Source organism: Ictidomys tridecemlineatus, chromosome 14 (assembly GCF_052094955.1).
Source record: "Ictidomys tridecemlineatus isolate mIctTri1 chromosome 14, mIctTri1.hap1, whole genome shotgun sequence".
Classification (NCBI taxonomy): Eukaryota; Metazoa; Chordata; class Mammalia; order Rodentia; family Sciuridae; genus Ictidomys; species Ictidomys tridecemlineatus.
Genome location: NC_135490.1, coordinates 12492691 through 12510430, shown reverse-complemented (window position 1 = coordinate 12510430; position 17740 = coordinate 12492691). Strand labels below are relative to the sequence as shown.

The 17740-nt window shown below is 54.6% G+C and overlaps 1 protein-coding gene and 1 non-coding gene across 10 annotated transcripts in view; one reads left to right on the top strand and one right to left on the bottom strand.

Annotated features, from left to right (window-relative positions):
* Positions 1-17740, bottom strand: part of Pebp4 (phosphatidylethanolamine binding protein 4) — a 214313-nt gene that overhangs the window by 169785 nt on the left and 26788 nt on the right. For 7 of the 9 annotated variants that reach the window (XM_078030882.1, XM_078030881.1, XM_078030884.1 and 4 more), the window contains 2 exons: positions 13991-14129; positions 7980-8106 (listed from right to left, as the gene is read on the bottom strand). In XM_078030882.1, coding sequence (XP_077887008.1) covers positions 7980-8106; positions 13991-14112 — 249 coding nt within the window. In that variant the 5' untranslated portion in view covers positions 14113-14129. Of the gene's footprint in view, positions 1-7979; positions 8107-13990; positions 14130-15655; positions 15680-16074; positions 16231-17740 lie in introns of those variants that run through there. The other 2 variants (XM_078030885.1, XM_078030887.1) reach the window with 2 other exon arrangements.
* Trnav-cac (transfer RNA valine (anticodon CAC)) lies at positions 10509-10577 on the top strand. Its single transcript has one exon. It is a non-coding gene; the product is annotated as a tRNA-Val (tRNA).

The window sequence follows — 17740 nt, the reverse complement described above, 5'->3', positions numbered from 1 at the left end:
GGCTCTATTAATCTAAAAAGGCGCCAGGCTGCATGATTCCAACTCTACAACATTCTGGAAAAGGAAAAACTATGGAGACAGTGGAACAATCAGTGGTTGCCAAGGTTGTGGGGAAGGAGAAAGGACAGGCAGGGCACAGAGGGTTTCCAGGGCAGAGGAGTGGCTGCATAGGGCTATTATGATGGACATGTGTCATCATGTCCTCATTAAACCCATAGAAGCTACAGCACCAAGAATGAACCCTACCTAATGTCAACTGCAGGCTCTGGGTGACAATGATGTCAACGCAGCTTCACCAATTACATCCAAGGCACCACTGCCGTGGGGGATGTTGACAGGGGTAGGCTGTGTGTAGGGACAGGGGGTTATGGGCACTCTGTGTTTTCTTTTATTTTACTGTGAAATCTGAAGCTTCTCCAACATACAAACTCTATTAAAAATATTTTCCCCTGAGCTGCTGTTTCCTCACTTGTAAAAAAGAGACTCTAATACCTGTCCTGCCTGCCTGTGACACCCAGCGGGCTGTGGTTGGGGCCAGGCAGACTTGACCGAGCACAATATGTGCTCCAAAGTCAGGATGGTAAGCTGACTGTCCCCACCACACCCTGTCCTCAGTCAGTTCTCTGCCAAGAGGGCTGTGGACTGCAGCCGGCACCTCCTCCCGTCACTCCCAAGTGTGCAAGTTTTAACAAATAATAAGTGACATATTATTATTATTTTTTATATCTGGGAAACTTTCCCCAAATTTCTCTTTCTCTGATGAGAGAGGCAACAAGTCCTAGTAGTATTTAAGATGTAACTGTCCCCCAAGAGAGCTGCACAGCTATTTTAAATCCCAAGAAGCCTTCTCTGACACTCAGCAGTCCCCTATGAGCAGATCCCAATCCTTTCAAGAGCCCCATACAGATTTTTGCTGAAGGGCTTCTTTTCTAAACCCAGGATGCAAACCCACTGAACTCTCCCTTCAGGTTCCATACACCACCCCAGAGGAGCGGCCCACACACTTTTTTCAAAGAAACACTATTTGATCTAAAAAACATCTGGAACTGTTTCCGCAGCTCTTGACTGAGCTTCAGCTGACACCAGATACTCCATTGCCGAGCAAGGGCCCGGCAGCCCTCTGCACAGGGGTCAGGTTCAGGTCTGGCTGGAAGTTCTGCAAGCCCTGAAGCAGTGAGTACTTCAACAGGAAAGATGGCTGGGGCTGAAGAGCACTGGGTCTGAAGGTCAGGAGCAAGACGTCAGTCACCTGAGGGCCTAGTCCATTCTTCTGTGGCCTCCCCTCCGTTGTCAGAGTTCAACTGACCTCCTTCCTGGGAAGAGAAGGCTTCCGGGCAGGGCAGAGATGACAGTATCTGGCAGGGGTCAGAGAGTGGAGCGCCATCGAGGCTGGCTCAGATGGATAAATGACTGAATGACACCTTGAGTCCGGCGTGAACATTAGGTGATTCCAGAGGTAAAATTAGGTAGGTGAAAGGGCAGTGGGTTGGGAGGCGGGACCCTGCAGTCTCGGGTGAGTGGGGCCTTGGGCGGTGTCCCTCACCTGCTGTAGAGGATTGTGAAATCCTTCCCGGGAAATTTCTCTGCAACCTGATAACCATCTCTCCCATTTCACCTGGTACTGCTGTGCCCAGAGGCGCCCCTGACAGCATGGCCAGGCAGCGTGGGCTGGGCTGGGACACAGTGGGTGATTAACAGACTTGGACCACCTGAGCTAAGGAGCCAGCAATCAAGGATGAAATGACAGGCCTGTGCGCAAGGTCTCCTGGAGGCAGCCCTACTGGGTACTGGGTGTTTTCCAGACCTGGCTCTATCTACCCATCAGCTCCGACCCCTAATTCTTTCCCAGCCTCAGCCACCCTGTGCTCTGTCTCCCACTCAGTTCCTGCACCTCCCACAACCTCAGGAAGCCCGACTTCCTTCTATCTTTCATCTACCTGTTAGGTGACAAACCAGCAAACCCGTCTCTAACCACAGTGACAACCTATACGTTTTTACTAAGTCCTAGTTAGGTGCTGGACAATGAGAGGTGGTCACATCTCATTAATTGTTCCCCAATAATTGGCCTTGATAGTCTTCCCACTGCTGGACCCCTCACCCTGCCTTGACCTTACCTCCCATCCCCTGTTCTGGAATAACTCACTCCATCCCTCAAGAGCAGCGCTAGGGACTTTGCCAAACCCACTGGCTCTTCGCCAGCTCTGCTCTTTGAAGAGCCTCGTGGCCACCCCTCCCCATGCTGCCTGTCATCTGCTCCTTCCTGCCCTGCACACTTCCTTACCCTCTGCTTTGCCCTGCCCATGATCTGGGCATTCCCCACCCCCAATCCCCAGAGCCCTACCACCTGCCCTCCTCTGGTACCTTCTGCATCATTTCTCCCCATAGGTGAGGCTCTGTTGGTGGAACTCCATCCCATAGGGGCTTGGGGACCCCTCACCCCAGCACTGGATAGCACCCCCAACTGGCCATGACCGGGATGGCATGCCCCATGCCACTCACCACCTTCTTCCTCCTGCTCCTCCAATCTTTTGGGGGCTCCAGTCTCTGACCTCAGTCGGTGCCAGGTCCTGTCAGTTGTGAGGTGTCTGGGACACCCTCTGAAACCCCACCTCTCCGACCCACCCCTGTGCTTATCCTAGTGGTGATCCAGAAGGCCCTCTATGCCCTCCTTTGCCCTGTTTTGATATTACGCTTCCTGCCAGCTCCTTCCTGCCAGCCGTGAGTCTCAGGTGTCTCTTGGCAAGCTCTGGTGTGGTGTGAGTAGCCAACCCACCCCACAGTTTCCACTTCTCCGTTCCTCCCTGATACCTCGGTGCAGGTCGCCTGTGGCTTGGTGGCTGGGTTCAGTGCGTGCCCATCTGACACCACCGGCCAGTTCTACTGACTGCAACATGTCCTCTCCCTAAGCGAGAGGTGGCCTCACAGATTCTACTTCTGCCTGGATGCCAGTGACCCTAATGTAAGCCTCCAACTGTGCCACTCTGGGTGTGCACAGTGTCCTCAGATCTGGTGTGTATAGACGGCTCTGCTGCTGGCTGCTGGCCCCTGCTTCCCTTGCCTGATGAAGGCACCATTCTCAGGGTCACTGGGGTCCATGTCCACTACAGCTTGTAGTGCACATGGACCCCATGTGCCCAAAGACACCCTTCATCCTGGTATAATTATGAACAGCACCCCCGCCTGACCCTCACAGGGTCTTGTTTGGGATGATAGATTATATGCTCCATCTCACCCTCACCCACCATCCCAGAAACCCTGGCCCCCACAGACCCACAGCCCTATGGATTCCACCTCTCTAACATCTCTTACCCCACTTCACGTTCCTGCCTTCAAGCTCACCTTCTCTCCATTCTTCCACCTGCTGCCAGGTGACCTTCCAGAATTGCTAAACTGACCACCTTCACCAGTCTAACCATCACATGGTGACCCCACCCCCACCCACCTGACTTCAGTTACAATCCATGCACCACGCTGGGGCCCACCCAGCTTTCTGTCTCCTTGTGGTGTGTCCCTGCCCTCTCCCAAGCCTCATCCCTCCCCTAGCCATCCTGACCCCTGTGTGCCTGTCCCTTGCCAGGTGCTGACTCATGGACACCCTGTGACTCTCTGTTTGCCAGCTACCTGTCTCTCCCCCCAGCATCCTGGAAACTCTGTAATGGTGTCTTTTATCCTTGGATTGACAGTGTGTCCAGGGGGCCAGGCGTGTGGTGCTAGCGTGAGTAATGCCAAGTCATTTGTGACTGCAGTGCCCTAAGCAAACACCTGCCTTTGAGGGTCGCATGTATCCCTCTCACCCTCTGCAAGGAAGACCTGCCCCCAGCCCAGGGATCAGCTGCGGCCACCAGGGGCTGCTCTACTGAAACCACCATGGGCATTGGAAGCCCAGTGTCCTGACAGGGTCCATTATTCTGTGACAGCAGCAGCAGCAGCCCTCATTTTCCTGCTTGTCTGGTGAGCTTGGGGTCTGCTTCAGAGAGGAGCCTGTGACTCCCCACCCTGTAGGTAGGGCTCCATATCTTCAGCCTCTAAAAAGTGGTGTTTAAGAGGTGGCTGGCGTGCACCCTGTAATCCCAGCTACTCAAGAGGAGGCAGGGGGATCACATACTCAGGGCAGCCTGGGCAACTTAGTGAAACCCTGTAGCTCACTGGTAGAGCGCTTGCCCAGCGCTTGCCCAGCGGAGGACCTGGGCGCCTCCTCTGCTCCCGATTTGGTGTTGAAATTTGTTTCGCCGCTAGGGGGCAGCAACACGCGCAGCTGCAGCCGGGGCGGGAGATGCACTTGCCCAGCCTGGGACGCGCAGGGACACCTGCTTTCTGGCGCCTGATTAGAAACTTGAAGGACAGCAGGACAGAGCGCTGTGGCTTTTGTTCCTTCCCTCTAATGCGTGCACGTTCCCCACTTAACGGCAATTTCTTCCCTTCAAAAGGATTCCAGCTGGTTAGATTTAAGGTGAAGAATAAGCCCCAGTCAAGACACTTCGCAGGGTCCTTTCAGTTTTCATTGGCTTTAAGGACGGGATGCATTTAAAATGTTGGCCTCTTAATGTTTGTCAGCGATCAGGAGGAGAAAAGCTTCCACTTACTTCCGCAGCTCTCAGCTCCCAGCCACGGTGCTCAAGAAGCATGACTTTGCGGGCTCTGCTCCCAACACCACCACCCCCTCCTCTCTTTCCCTCCCTGGTTCTCCTTTCCAACCCCAGCTCCACCTCTGTGCTGCTGTCTGTGGTCCCCTGGGCTCGGCAGCTTTCCTGCACATGCTCAGGACTCCTGGAAGCTCAAACAACAAACCCTGGGGCTTACCCAGCTGGGGCTTGCACTCTGGGAGGGGTCCTTCTGCCTGCCACTCACTTGTCCATTCCTCCCACCATCCATTCACTCAACCATGCACTCACTCGCCCTGTGGCCCAGCATGGGACCTGAGCTGCTGGCAGGAGCTGTGGGTGATGCCAGGAAATGCCGCACCCGGCCTCCTGGATCTCCTAGTGTTTACAAAGTGGTTGCAGCTGTGAGGGACATGAATGGGCAGGCAGAACAAAGCCAACACCCTGTCTCCTCTCCCGCTGGGCAGGAGACACTGAAGAGTCTTAGCCAGAAGCCATCAGCCAGGGGTGGGGGCCAGGCCCAGAGAGGGGCAGTCAGCAAAGGGGTCCTGGAGGAGGAGGAGGAGGATTCGGGATGGGAGAAGGGCCCACAGGTGGGTGAGCAGCCTGGGCCAGGGCGTGGAGGCTGACCCACGCCCACTGCACCCCTCCTGCCAGGGCCTCGGGCCTTGCTTGGGGGGCACCCTCGGCCTGTCCACTGGCAGTTGAGGCCTTGGTGGCGCTGTTTTAATCACCTTGGAAACAAGGCGCTGACCCGATTAGCCAGTCACCCACTCTTGCCTTCCTCCCTCAGGCCAGGGCCCTGCGGAAATGGCTTCCTCCTTCTCTGTAGGACTGGGGTTCCTCCCCTCTCCTGTCCCATTTTTGAGGGACCCTGTTCCCAGGGTGCACCTGCATCCTCTCTAAGGGCAGGTTTGTCCCCTGGAGCCCTTGAGGAAGCTCCAGCCCCAGGTTCCTTAGCAGCGACTGTCCTCTGTCCCCCTCCCACACTGACTGGGGAGGCTTCCCTCCAGCAAGCCCCCAGCTCTGCCAGCTCTGCTCGGCTTCAGCGGACCTTGCAGGGTCCATACTCAGGCCCGTGGGCTCTGGAGCTGGGCAGGCCACTGTCCAGCACTGCCCCGGCCGGCCCCGTACTTCCACCGGAACTGCTGCTTCCCCGCCTGACCCTTCGCACAGGCAGCACCTGGTGCTCCTGCGGCAGAACGGCCCTCTTCTGCTCTACTCTCCTGGGGCTGCCCAGAGTCACCATTTGGTTTAGGGGTGGGCGTGTGATCCAAGCAGGACAGATCCTGGGACTTTCAATGGTTGGGAAGAATCCATCTTTTCCCACTGGGATTGATAAACTGGTCAAACTTAAGCCTGAGGCTGTTGGGGCCATTTTTGTCATCGCAGGAGAGAGTCTATTTATAAGTAAAAATAGCAGAGAGAAAAGCAGAGTCAAGAGATGGATGGAAAGATCCCTGTGACATAGTTAGAGCACCTAGCTCCAACCAGACCTGAAGTTATGTCTGGAGGGTTTTTTGTTTAGTTTTTTATTAGCAAGTTCTCCCCTTTCTTTTGACTTCAGCCGGTTTAAGTTGGCTTTTTGTCACTTGCCACTAACAATCTTGACTAAAGAAATACTTAGCTTGCAGACTTGATAAGAGAATTGAATGAAATGACAACATGAATAACAACCAGTCTAAATAGCACTCTATGAAGGGCAGCTTTTGGTCATCGACTTTGCCTTCTCATGGTCTGTTACGTTTCTGTAAACCATAGTGCTGTGGGAGTAGGATACTACTTTTTCTGTCTGCCCACTGCTTCAACCAGACCTTCCTTCACAAAGTCTTTATTCTCCTGGGCTCTCTCTGACACAGCCCTCTGTCTTCCATAACTCTAGACCAGTTTTCTGCCCCACCTAGCCCTGGGCTGAGACAGGATGGGTTTTTTGATAGTGAAAGATTTCATTTCAGGGTGTGACAGATGCAGTATCTTCTCTGTTGTGTCCATACCTCAGGACAATCCGATCCTCAAAACCCTAAACCCAGGACTTCCCCAGCGGTCTTCAAATCCCTCCCAGGAGGGACTCCAGGAGCTAGAAAAGTCTACACTGCCATCTAGTGGACATATTGGGCAACAGCCGCTCAGGGAATGGAGCATGGGAGATTGTCCTCCTGGGATATCATTGGGAAAGCATCTAGCCTGACCTCCTGGGGCCCTGCAAGTGAAAACCCCAGGACAAGGGAATTAATGGGAGAGTCACGAGTCCTGTCCCATGGGAGAGCATATACTTGTCCCTAAGGAACTGGGTACCTGCCCTGCCTTGGTGGCCCTCCACCCTGTCCCAGGAGCTAGAAGCACAGCAGCCTTCTGTTCTGTGCTCCTCTTGGTTGTCCACGGTGTGGCCTGGTTGAGGGTCTCCAGGGAGGAGGGACGATGTGTGTGCAGGTGTGTGTGTGCATGTGTGTGCCTGCTCGCTCAGCCTTCCAGAGGAAAAGGACATTCGTCACAGTTGCCAACGGGACCCATCAGTGAAGCTTCCCGACATTAGCCACATAAGCTGTGAAACATACTAGTTCCCTGATAGTGACAAACACTTGGACAAACAAAGACGCCTCAACCACGTGACACTGCTCTCTCCAGCTTGCTCCTTGATGGGCTTGGCTTGGCCACTGTCAGGCCTGACCAGGGGAGTGTGGGGCCGCCAGGCTGCACCAGGAGAGAGGAAGCAACCCTTGTGCTTCCCAGCACATTGCATAGAAATGACAATCACATCCTAGCCACAATCCCTGTGTCTCATCCTGTTAGTGACCTGTGTCCTGGCCACATCACAGTCATTGTGTCCCTGTTGACACTAGCAAAACAGCAGAGAGCAAGAGGTGAGCTCAGAGCCGAGAGAGAAAGAAATTTCTCAGAAGAAATGTCTCCCTCCCGGGGACATGGCGTGACCGCTGGGAGCCGCAGCCCCACTTCCCACTTCCACGGCCCTTCCCCAGGCTCACCAGAGCTCCAAGCCCAGGGAAGCTTCCACAAAGGGATGGGACTGATCACTCCCCAGGGAAAGAAATAAGAAATAATCACTTGCAATTCCTAAAACACTTTGATCTTCTACTTCAGGTGACTGGGCACAAGAAGAGCCTGGCTGTCTCCTACTGTGACAACCAAGCATCAAGATGCATGGCACTGCCAAGGGTCCAGTCTGCAGGCCTCCCCACCCCACTCTGTCCCTAGGCCACCAGGCCACTATAGGGAAGGCACAGCCTCATAGCAACAGCCTTCTGGTACCAGCAGACCCAACGCTGATGGCTCTGCGTGTGGCTTCAAGTCCCACAGCAGAGGGAGCTCAGGAAGAAGTCAAGACCCCCAGACCCCCTGCAGCCAGCCCAACTCACTCACTTCAAGGGCTCCGGGGAACTTGACGATCGGCTCCATCCAGTAGGTGATCTTATGCCTGAAGTTGTTGCAGTCAGGAATAAACATGCAGGCGATATTTCCCACCTCTGGGTAGAAAACATCAAGGCCCCTATGGAGAGAGGGAAGTGGTCATACCATGTCAGGGTCCTAGGGATCCATGAGGCTGCAGGCTAACATTATTGGAAGGTAAAGTCAAGTGGGTTTAAATCCCAAATCTGCCACTAACTAGCTGAGTGATCCCAAGAGTCACTTGGCCTCTTTGTGCCTCAGTCCCCTCACCTGTAAAAGGGGATACTAATAGAACCTGCCTCACAGGGCTGGTGGGAAAAGTTAGATAGTGTTGGCACTTACAGCAGAGTCCAGCACAGCCGAGTGGTCAGAGGAACCGACCATCCTCAGCGTCTACCCCCAAGAAGAATCTGCAGTCATCTCTTGGTATCCTTTGGGGATAGATTCTAGGACCTTCCATGGACACCAAAATCCTTGGATGCACAAGCCCTTATATAAAATGGTGTGATATCTGCATATAACCTATGCACAGAACCTGTAAAATGTTAAATATCTTACACCCTAAAACAGCGTAATATTTGCATGTAACCTCCATACTTTGTGTCGCCTCCAGATTACTTACATCTAATACAATGTAAATGTTGTGCAAATAGTTGTTACACTGTATTGTCTAGGGAATGATCACCAAAAAAAGCATCAGCACATGTTCAGTGCAGATGCAATTCTTTTCCAAATATTTTCGATCTGTGGCTGAATCCATGGATACAGAACCCTTGGATACAGAGGGCCAACTGTACATCCTCAGGCAAACTTGGCCAGTGAATTTAAAATAGGACTGGGTTTATAAGGACAATATGCACTGCTCTTCAGGAATGTTCTTAGTTCAGAGAGAAAGGTTCAGCAATTCAGCCCAGCCTCTTTCATGGACAAAGACCTTCCCTCTCTCCTAAACAATCAAGAACTCCCCGTGCCTAAAACTCCCACCATTTCTTAAATAACCCATGTCTTCAGGCGAAGCATCACCCAGACCCTAGGCTTTCAAAATGAAATGTCTCTCAGTGGATTAAACATCCCATCACTCAGAGACCATCACTCAGAGAAGAACCTGAATGGCTCAGAGATTCTGAGCATCTGACTTCCCAAAAGGAAGAAAATACGATGCAGAACGAAGAGCAGCAGCAGCTTAGGACTGATGTGTGGCTTCTCCTGCCTGGCCTTGCGACTCACCTACACTTGAACCCAGATATCTAAGCCAGGTTTCAAATAGATATTTTTTAAAATGTTGGTACCATTTTTTTTTAACTTGTCCTTCTTCCTTACCCTTGTGCTAGTTTTTGCACCAAGACCTGGATCTCCTCTTGAGGGAGGTACAGAGTAGGTAGGTGTCCCTGGTCCCCCACCTTTTCCAGCAGCCCAGTGTGGCTGAGCTGCTGCCCAGCTGGACAGTGGTACTGCTGTCCACTGTGCCTTGTTCGGGGTGATGCCTCTCACTGGGGCACCCAGAATATAATTTGGGGAACAGGTCTGGAGAAAGAGCTCCAGGGGCTGGGACTAGGAGGAGAGCGAGGCCAGCTTCCTGGTGGGGAACCCTGTGCCATTCTTCCACTGTCTGCCTCCCACCTTCCCAGTGGATCCAGAGGTGACCAGAGGTGACGGAGGGCAGAGGCAGCTGAGCCCAGCAGGTGTGGATGCAGGCTGCTTCGACGGGCCAAGGCCGTGGTTGTTCATTGTTTAGGCTGACTCTTGGCTCCTTTACAGCAATTCCTTTTGGATGGCATGGCGTCTGCAGCTTTTGGAGTCTTAGGGGATAGGTTCTCCATATCTTCATTACAGCCTTTTAGGGATCATCTGGATATTTCTGCTGCAGCTCCTGATCACTGGAGCCAGCAAGATGTGAGGCAGGTGGAAGGGACCCTCCATGGACAGAGGGACCATCAACACATAGCACAGACTTGGGAAAAACTGACCCAACAGGGAAGAGGTGAGTGGGAGGTAGCCCTTCTCCCCTCTTAATTCCAGTAAAATCGCCGCACGTGTTAACATAGTTAAACAAAATCAGTAGCCAGGAGCAGGGGCGCAGGCCTGTAATCTCAGCAACTCAGGAGGCTGAGGGAGGAGGATTTTGAAATTCAAGGCTAGCTTGGGCCATTTAGGAGACCCTGTCTCAAAATGAAAACTAGAAAGGGCTGGGGACAAGGCTCAGTGGTGGACTGTCCCTGAGTTGAACCCCAAGACCATAAACAAACAAACAAACAAACATGAAATCAGCAAATTGACGATGGGCCTGAGGCTAGAGAGTGTCCTGATGGGATAGGGGACATGCCATGCCCAGGGACCAAGAATTAGATTTGTGTTTCTGACCCTGCCCATCACATCTGTGGGGGTGCTGCCAGCCAGCAATGAAGAGGACATGTTGTTCCACATCGGAGGATGTGCCAAGGAGCACAGGCAGGCCTCTGTGCCATTTAGTTGCTTTATCAAAAGCTTGGGATATTGGGCTGGGGATAGCTCAGTTGGTAGAGTGTTTGCCTCACATGCACAAGGCCCTGGGTTCAATCCCCAGCACCACCAAAAAAAGCTTGGGATAAAGACCCTGAAGGCAAATTTATTACATTTGCAGTGGTGACTGCAGTCCGTGCAACCACCCTGAAGGGGCCACCGTCTCAGGTGCCCTTGCTACCTGTGGTTCACCTCAGATAAATGTTCCAGTTTCCATCCTGAGATATGGGGACTCTCCTGGTCCCCTTGACAAGGCCTGGAGGCACCCAAGAGAATAGGGCCCTCCCTTTGCCATCAGCTAGGACTGCATAAGGGACCTCGAGAAAAGGAAATGGGACTTTTGGGCCACGCCCCTTCATCACATGCATCTTGTGTGCTTATTGTACTTGACACTTCCAAGCAATGATTATTATTCTCGTTTCCCAGACTGATAGACCGAGGCCCATAGAAAGAGAAGTAATTCACAAGGGTCCCATGGTTGGTGAGCCGAGGGGGGGAAGGGAAAGGTGGTGGGCGGTCTCTAGGAGGGCCCAATGGCCCCACGTCCTGCTATTTGCACCCTGTGTAGTCCCTGCCCCTGAGAGTTGGATGGACCTAGTGGACTTATGTCTAACGAAGAAAATATGGCACAAGCGATGTGCACTCTTTTCCAAGATTATGTCGGTAGACTGGCTTCTCCTTGGGATCCCTCTCTCACAAGCTTGCTCGCTCTCTCACTCTCGCTCTCGCTCTCTCTGTCTCTGATCCTTCCTGGAGTGGGGTGTTGGTCTTGTGAGGACGCCACATGACAGAGGATCAACGTGTACAACCAGCTGAGTGAGCTTGGGGACAGAGCGTCCCACTCCACCAGTCGGTCCCTCAGATGAGACTTCGGAATCCCAGACGACAGCTTGAACTGCAGCCTCCTGAGAGACCCTGAGCCAGTGGCGCCCGCTGAGCCTCGGCCAGAGAAGTGGAGGCTGAGACACTTACAGCTGCTAAGTTTGGGGGGAACCATCGAGGGCACTTTTCCCTGCACCATGTGGCTTCCCGCGCTGGGGCACCGGTGAGCTAGAGGAGCACCCCAGCTCTTTGTCACGGTAAGGACTGGGTTGGAGAAATGTGGCTTTCCAGCTGGACCAGTGCAAGGGGCTCAGAATCTCACCTGCCCAAAACGAGGGCCCTGGTGGGAAGGCTGGTGTCCCCTGCCACACCCAGACTCATCTCTTCAATCCCCCGTGTGATGGGAACAAGAGGTGGGGCCTTAGTGGGTGACCAGTCACTCTTATGAGGAGGGATTGGTGTCCTTATAAAAGAAGTTAAAGGAAGCTGCCCTTCCTTTATGCCACTTGGGGACAGAAGAAGGCTCCATCTTGAGGAAGAGAATGGCCCTCTCCAGTCACCAAATCCGCTGGCACCTTGGTCTTGTATTCACCAGTCTCCAGCCTGTGAGCAATAAGTTTCCATTGTTGATCAGTTTCCCAGTCTAAGGCTCCGTTGTTAGAGCAGCTAGATGGACTGACAGCAAGGGTGACAAGAAGGCCCATGGGACATGAGGCTGTCTTCAGGAGGCATGCGGGGGCTCTGGTGGGTGCATGGTCCTTGGTGTGACAGTGGCCCATCCCCCTAACCCATCCTGAAAGTGGAGGCTGAGAACCTTGGCCCCTGGGAGGCACTGAGGGCTGGAGTGAAGGTGGGGTGAAGAGCTGGGTGGACAAGGGGACATGGTGTCCAGCTCCAAAGAGAAAGACCAGCAGGAAGCACCTACTTGTTCTGTGCAGCCTCTGGGTCAGAACTAGAAACAACGGGCTGACGTCAAAGAGAAGCCCCCAAGCCTGGAGACCAGGGTGCGCTTCCTGAAGGGCAGGGCTCTTCCAGGGAGCCGGGGAGGGATCCACCCACTGGGTGTGGGGTGGGGCCACCGCGGTTGTTTGGATTCTGAGACTGAGTCCAGGTCCTGACGTCCCCAAGCTCTTCTTCCTAAAATGCTGTTCTCTTCATGGTGCTTTCTCATGGCTTGTCACTCAGCATAAGCCTCCTCCTTTATAGATCACTGCCGTCAGGTATTGAGTCCTGCCTTGCAGAATTCCCTGTTAGGCTCCAAATACCTGTGACAGGGGCAGGGTCCCTTGTGGAGGTCAGAAGCCTGGTTGAGAGGGCTCTTGGGCAGGGGCCAGGTGGGAGGTGCTGCTCTCTCCTGGGGGCCACCGTGAAGCATCTTCATTCCCGTGGTCCTCTCTTATGGATCACCGTCTCCAAGCAGTGACCAGGACAGGGCTTCCTCTTTGCGCGGATGGCTTATAATTTTCCCAGCATTCACCCTCAGTGTTTTAAGTCCATAGTTTTCAAACTGGGGGTGGCGGGCATCTTCCCAGAGCCCTGAGAATGAGCCCCCTTTATTCCAGTTGGAGCACCAGAGATAGGAGGGGGAAGAGCAGGAGCAGAGAGTCAGGGAGGGGTCAGGGGTGGAAGGGGCCTCTGCCTCTCCCAAGCTGCATACGGATTCCTCTGTCCCTGCTTCTGCAAAGTGGGGAGGTGATTCCTCCTTTGTATGTCAACTGAGACAGTCAAGCATGTCCAGGAGCCCACGAGCGGGCACAGTGTCTGTCTGACATAGCAGGTGCCTCATGGCCTAGCAGGCAAACGGGTCATCAGGGAGCAGGGAAGATCAAAGGACCTGGGCCCACCCCCCCACACACACACAGCTGGCCACCTCCAGGGGACATGCAGATGTTACCATCTCTTTTGTGTTCCAGGGTGTGGGAAACAAGGGGGCCATGATGCTAGCCTGGTCCTGCCTTGCCTGGTCGGCAGACCCCTCAGCAGGTGGGGGGTTGGACCTTGTGTGCATGGGGCTCAGAAGCCTGCTGTCCCTGGGGCCACTCTGCAGGTCGCCCAAGAAACTGGAACTCGAGCTCCCGTGTGAGAGGGAGGCAGCCTCATTCCTCTCCTTTCTCCCACAGAAAGTCCATGCAGTGGTGTTTATGAAGGCTTTTTAAAATGTGCTAAGATGACCAAAATATGTGTGATCCCAGAGCGGGAGAAATCTGTGTCCTGGGAAGGGCCGAAGCTCCATCTGGTCCCATGCCCCAAAGCGGGGCCCCTGGCCAAACACACCTGTGGCCCGGTACAGAAAGCCTCTCTCGCTGGGGGCCGGTCACGTGCCTTCTGCCTGATGCCATTTTCCCTCAACGTGCCCACTTGGCCGGGAGTGGCGCCTGGGAGGGACCCTCTGGGCTGCAAGGAGGGGGCCTTTCTCTGAGGCCCTGTCCCCTGCCGCTGCTCTGTGGTCCTCCCCGGAGGCTCCCGTGTTCCCTGTGCCTCTTCTCCTGGGATAAGGCCCAGACACCCCACGGGACCCACAAAGCCCTTCTGATTCCAGGGGAGGGTGAGGCCGGCTGCCAAGGCCCCTGAGGGAACAGCTGCACTTGCAGTCCTCTGGAAGGGGGGACAGAGCCTGGACTCAGTGCTGCCCTGTCCTGGTGGCCCGGCCGCCCGCCGCTTACTTGCACAGCCCTGTGTCCTGGTAGGGCAGGTTCTCGTACACACATGGGTCGTTTTCTTCCTCCTCCTCTCCAGCGGCCACCATCACGAGACCCAGCAACAGGGCTGCTGTGGCCAGCTTCATGGTCCAGCGTGGGGCACCTGGAACACAAAGAGCCACTAGAGCAGCGGGACCCTCTGCAGGGGCTCTGTTCCCACGGCCCAGCTCCCACCCCAGGGCCACCTGCAGGGCAGAGCTGGGGAGCAGCCCCACCCACACTGGCTGGGCCCCAGCTGCTAATCCTCCACCCGGATGGACAGATGTGGGCACCTTGGGAGGACCTGGCCCTGCCCCAAGCTGGGCTGTTTGCAGTCCTGACAGAGGTTCCGCCCCTGGCAGGGCTGGCTTTCTTGTCACTCTTGTCCTGGCCACCAGGCCAGAGAGCCCACTGTGAGGAGGGCTTACAGAGTCCCCAGGTTCGGCTCTGGCCTGGCCCTGGGGGCTGGCAGCCTCAGGCTTGGGGCTGGGGGCAGGGACTGTGGCTTGGCTGGGCTGCGTCCCCACAGACCACGCTGCTTTGCCTGCCCCTTGGTTCCTCCACCACCTGAAGAGCCTCTGGGCCATCTGAAGGTGGATACGGTTGGACAGGGTGACCCTGTGTAGGAGGGGAGGGGGAGGGCTTCTCACCCCAGGCCAGCTCCGAAAGGCCAGCTGGGGACAGAGGGTGCCTGTGTCTGGCTGCACTTGCAGCTGTGCTGAGCTCAGCACTCTCCCAAAATAATAGTCTCTAGAGGAGGCTGGGCTCAGGCAGCACCTCCCCAGCACCTTGTCGGGGGAAGGGGCTCCTGAGCGACCCTGCCTCCTCTCAGGAACAGGCCAGCTGGGTGGGGCTGGGGGGGAGCCTGTGGGGCCAGAGCCCAGTTCTCCCCAGCAGCCCTTCCCGTGGCAGGACGGTGCTCAGCCAGCCCGGCTGGGAGCTACCACTCATCCTTTTCAGAAGCAAGTGAAAGAAATGGCCCCATCATCCGGGGCTTTGGTAAGAACGTGAGATCATCGCTCGAGGGCATGCCTCTCAGTCTCTAGAGCGACTGCTTCCTGCCTCCTGGTTCAGTTCCTGCTTCCAGGATCCCAACCTCCAGCAAAGAGCCCGCCTTTGGGGCTGCAGAGTAAACGCGGTCCTCCATCCCCAGGCTCCTACAGCTGCAGGGAGCTGACTCCCCCGGTGGAAAGGGTCCAACAGAAGCCCCCTCATCGAGTCCAGGTGTGTCACAGACCCAGCCAGTCAGCCACTCGTTCACCTGGTCACCTGCTGAGCTGGAGGGTGTGTGCTGAGTGACGTCCCCATCCTCCTGCAGCTCACAGGATGGTCAGAACCAGAGGACAATGCAAGAAGAATGGTCACCAAGGCCAAGAGACCCTTGTCTTCAAAGTGGCAGCCACTACAGAAGCTAGAACTCTCCTGGGTGCTAATAGCTCTTAGCCCGGACAGAATGTCTGCCTGGAGATGGGGGAGCATCCCCAGCCAGGGTTGCTCCTGTCAAGCCCACTTATGACAGCGATTCCTCCTCACTCTGTGTGCCAGACACTTTAATCATTCAATCTTCATGCTAACCCTATAAAGTAGATATGATACATAGCCACCCTATTTTATAAGGCAGGAGACTGAGGCACAGAGAGGTTAGTTTACCTGACTTTGGTTGCACAGACTATAGGTGGCAGACCTGGGATTTGAACCTAGGCAATCTGACTCCAGAGTCCATGCTCTTAACTGCTCTGCTCCACTGTCCCCTGCTACTGCTTCAAGGACCTCCCACTTACACCCTAAGTTTCCTGCTTTCCTTTCCCATGGGATAAGGCTCAGAATCCTCCAAGTGGCCCACAATGCCCTGCACAGTCTGGCTCTTCCTGCCTCTCTAGCCGTCTCCACCTTCCCCCTCTGGCAGGTTAACTCCAGCTGGTCCTTGGAGCTCCTCCTTGTGCCAGGGCCTTTGTAGGCACCATCCCCCACAGCCCATCCCCTCTGGGGTCATTTCCTCAGTGAAACTTGCTCTGACCCCAGGCTCGATGACATTCCTGTGAGACACAACCAGAGCTCCCTCTCCTTACCTTATCCTTCCTACGTTTCCTATGAGACGATGAAGTTCTCGTACTTATTTGCTTAGTGGTAGCCCCACCCCCGCGCAGACCTCAGCCGAGCAGCCTCTGGGGGCAGTGCCAAGTCTGTCTAGCATTCCATGCTCCACGCCTCGAGTGTACAGATGCTCAGCAAAACACGTGTCTCAGCGCATGACCAGCTTGCTATTTCTGTTTCTGATAGTCCTTATTTTCACTTAACAGCTCACAGCTCTCCAGCAACATCGGTGGGAAGCTAGTCACTCAGCCTGGCCCCCGGCCCTGGATCCCTTTGCTTATTTATCTAACCTTCTCTGCCTTGTTTTCCTACAGAGAATCTGACAGGAGGCGGTGGCTCTCGGCTTTTTCAAACCGATCTTTCCCTGGGGGATTCACAGGACGGGGCTTCATACTTGAAGTGCACCATCTGGGGGCCAGGTTCAAGCCTGGGGAGTCCAGCTCCCTGTCCCCAGCAGCAGAGGAGACTCCTGGAATCTCCCAGGGCTGGCTCCCCAAGTGCCCCGCCCCCCTCTTCAGTCACCTGGACTGGGGCCGCCTCCAGGCACCCTCTCTGGGCCAGGTGGACTTCCAGAGCTGCCGTGGTCCCTCCCACCACTGGGACCTGTTGGATTATGCTCTGGAACCCCACCTCATCCCTCCTGTCCTGCTGAGCCTGACCCCTCCCACCCCGGCCCAGCTCACCTCCTCTCCCTGCCCAGACTCACTTTCCCTCTTTCCTCCCTAACCTTTCCCCTGTGCCCGCTGGGCTCCCCGCGCTGCAGGAAACCCACTGGCTGCCAAGCAGAGAGCAGCACTCAGAGAGGAGGAGAACTCCGAACTTGATTTAACACTGGCCGACCCAGAGGAAAAGGAAACTCCAGATCCTGAGCTCCATCCAGTTTCTCAGACATTGACAGGCTGTTTGGTGTCATGAATTTTCTAGCCTGCCTGATGTAAGGTTGTGCTCGGGGGTTTCTCTGGACAGAAGCATGTTTACAGAAGAAGAGTGTGATAAGGGGAAGAACTGGCTCCTCTGAGGAGGCCCGAGCTTCCACAGGTGCATTTACGTTTCAAAGGGGAGAGTAGGACTCCCATGGTCAGTCGGGCTTCCTGGAGAAGGCTGCGGAGAGGGGGGAACTGACCCCTTCCCGGGGCTTTGGTTTCTTACCATGACATTTTTGTAATTTCACTTCACAACCAGGTCTGGTTTTGCCATCATACCTGAACTGTAGTGAACTAGTTCCCCCTTATTATTTTTTCTTTCATTTTTGGGGGGGAGTTGGGGGTTACTGGGAATTGAAGTCAGGGGCACTCAACCACTGAGCCACATCCCCAGCCCTATTTTGTATTTCATTAGAGACAGGATCTCACTGAGTTTCTTAGCACGTTGCTAAATTCTGAAACTGGCTTTGAACTTGCTATCCTCCTGCCTCAGCCGCCTGAGTCACTGGGATTACAGGCTTGCGCCACTGTGCCGGGCCTTTCTTTCATTCTTAATAAAACTATTAATCAGGATAAAAGTCACACCCGTAAAAGTCTCTCTGAACATGTCCAATTCAGAGGGCTTTAGCGTATTAACAGAATTGGGCAGCCATCCCCACTAACTACAGAACATTTCCATCACCCCAAAGAAGTCCTGTGGTCATTAGCAGTTACTGTC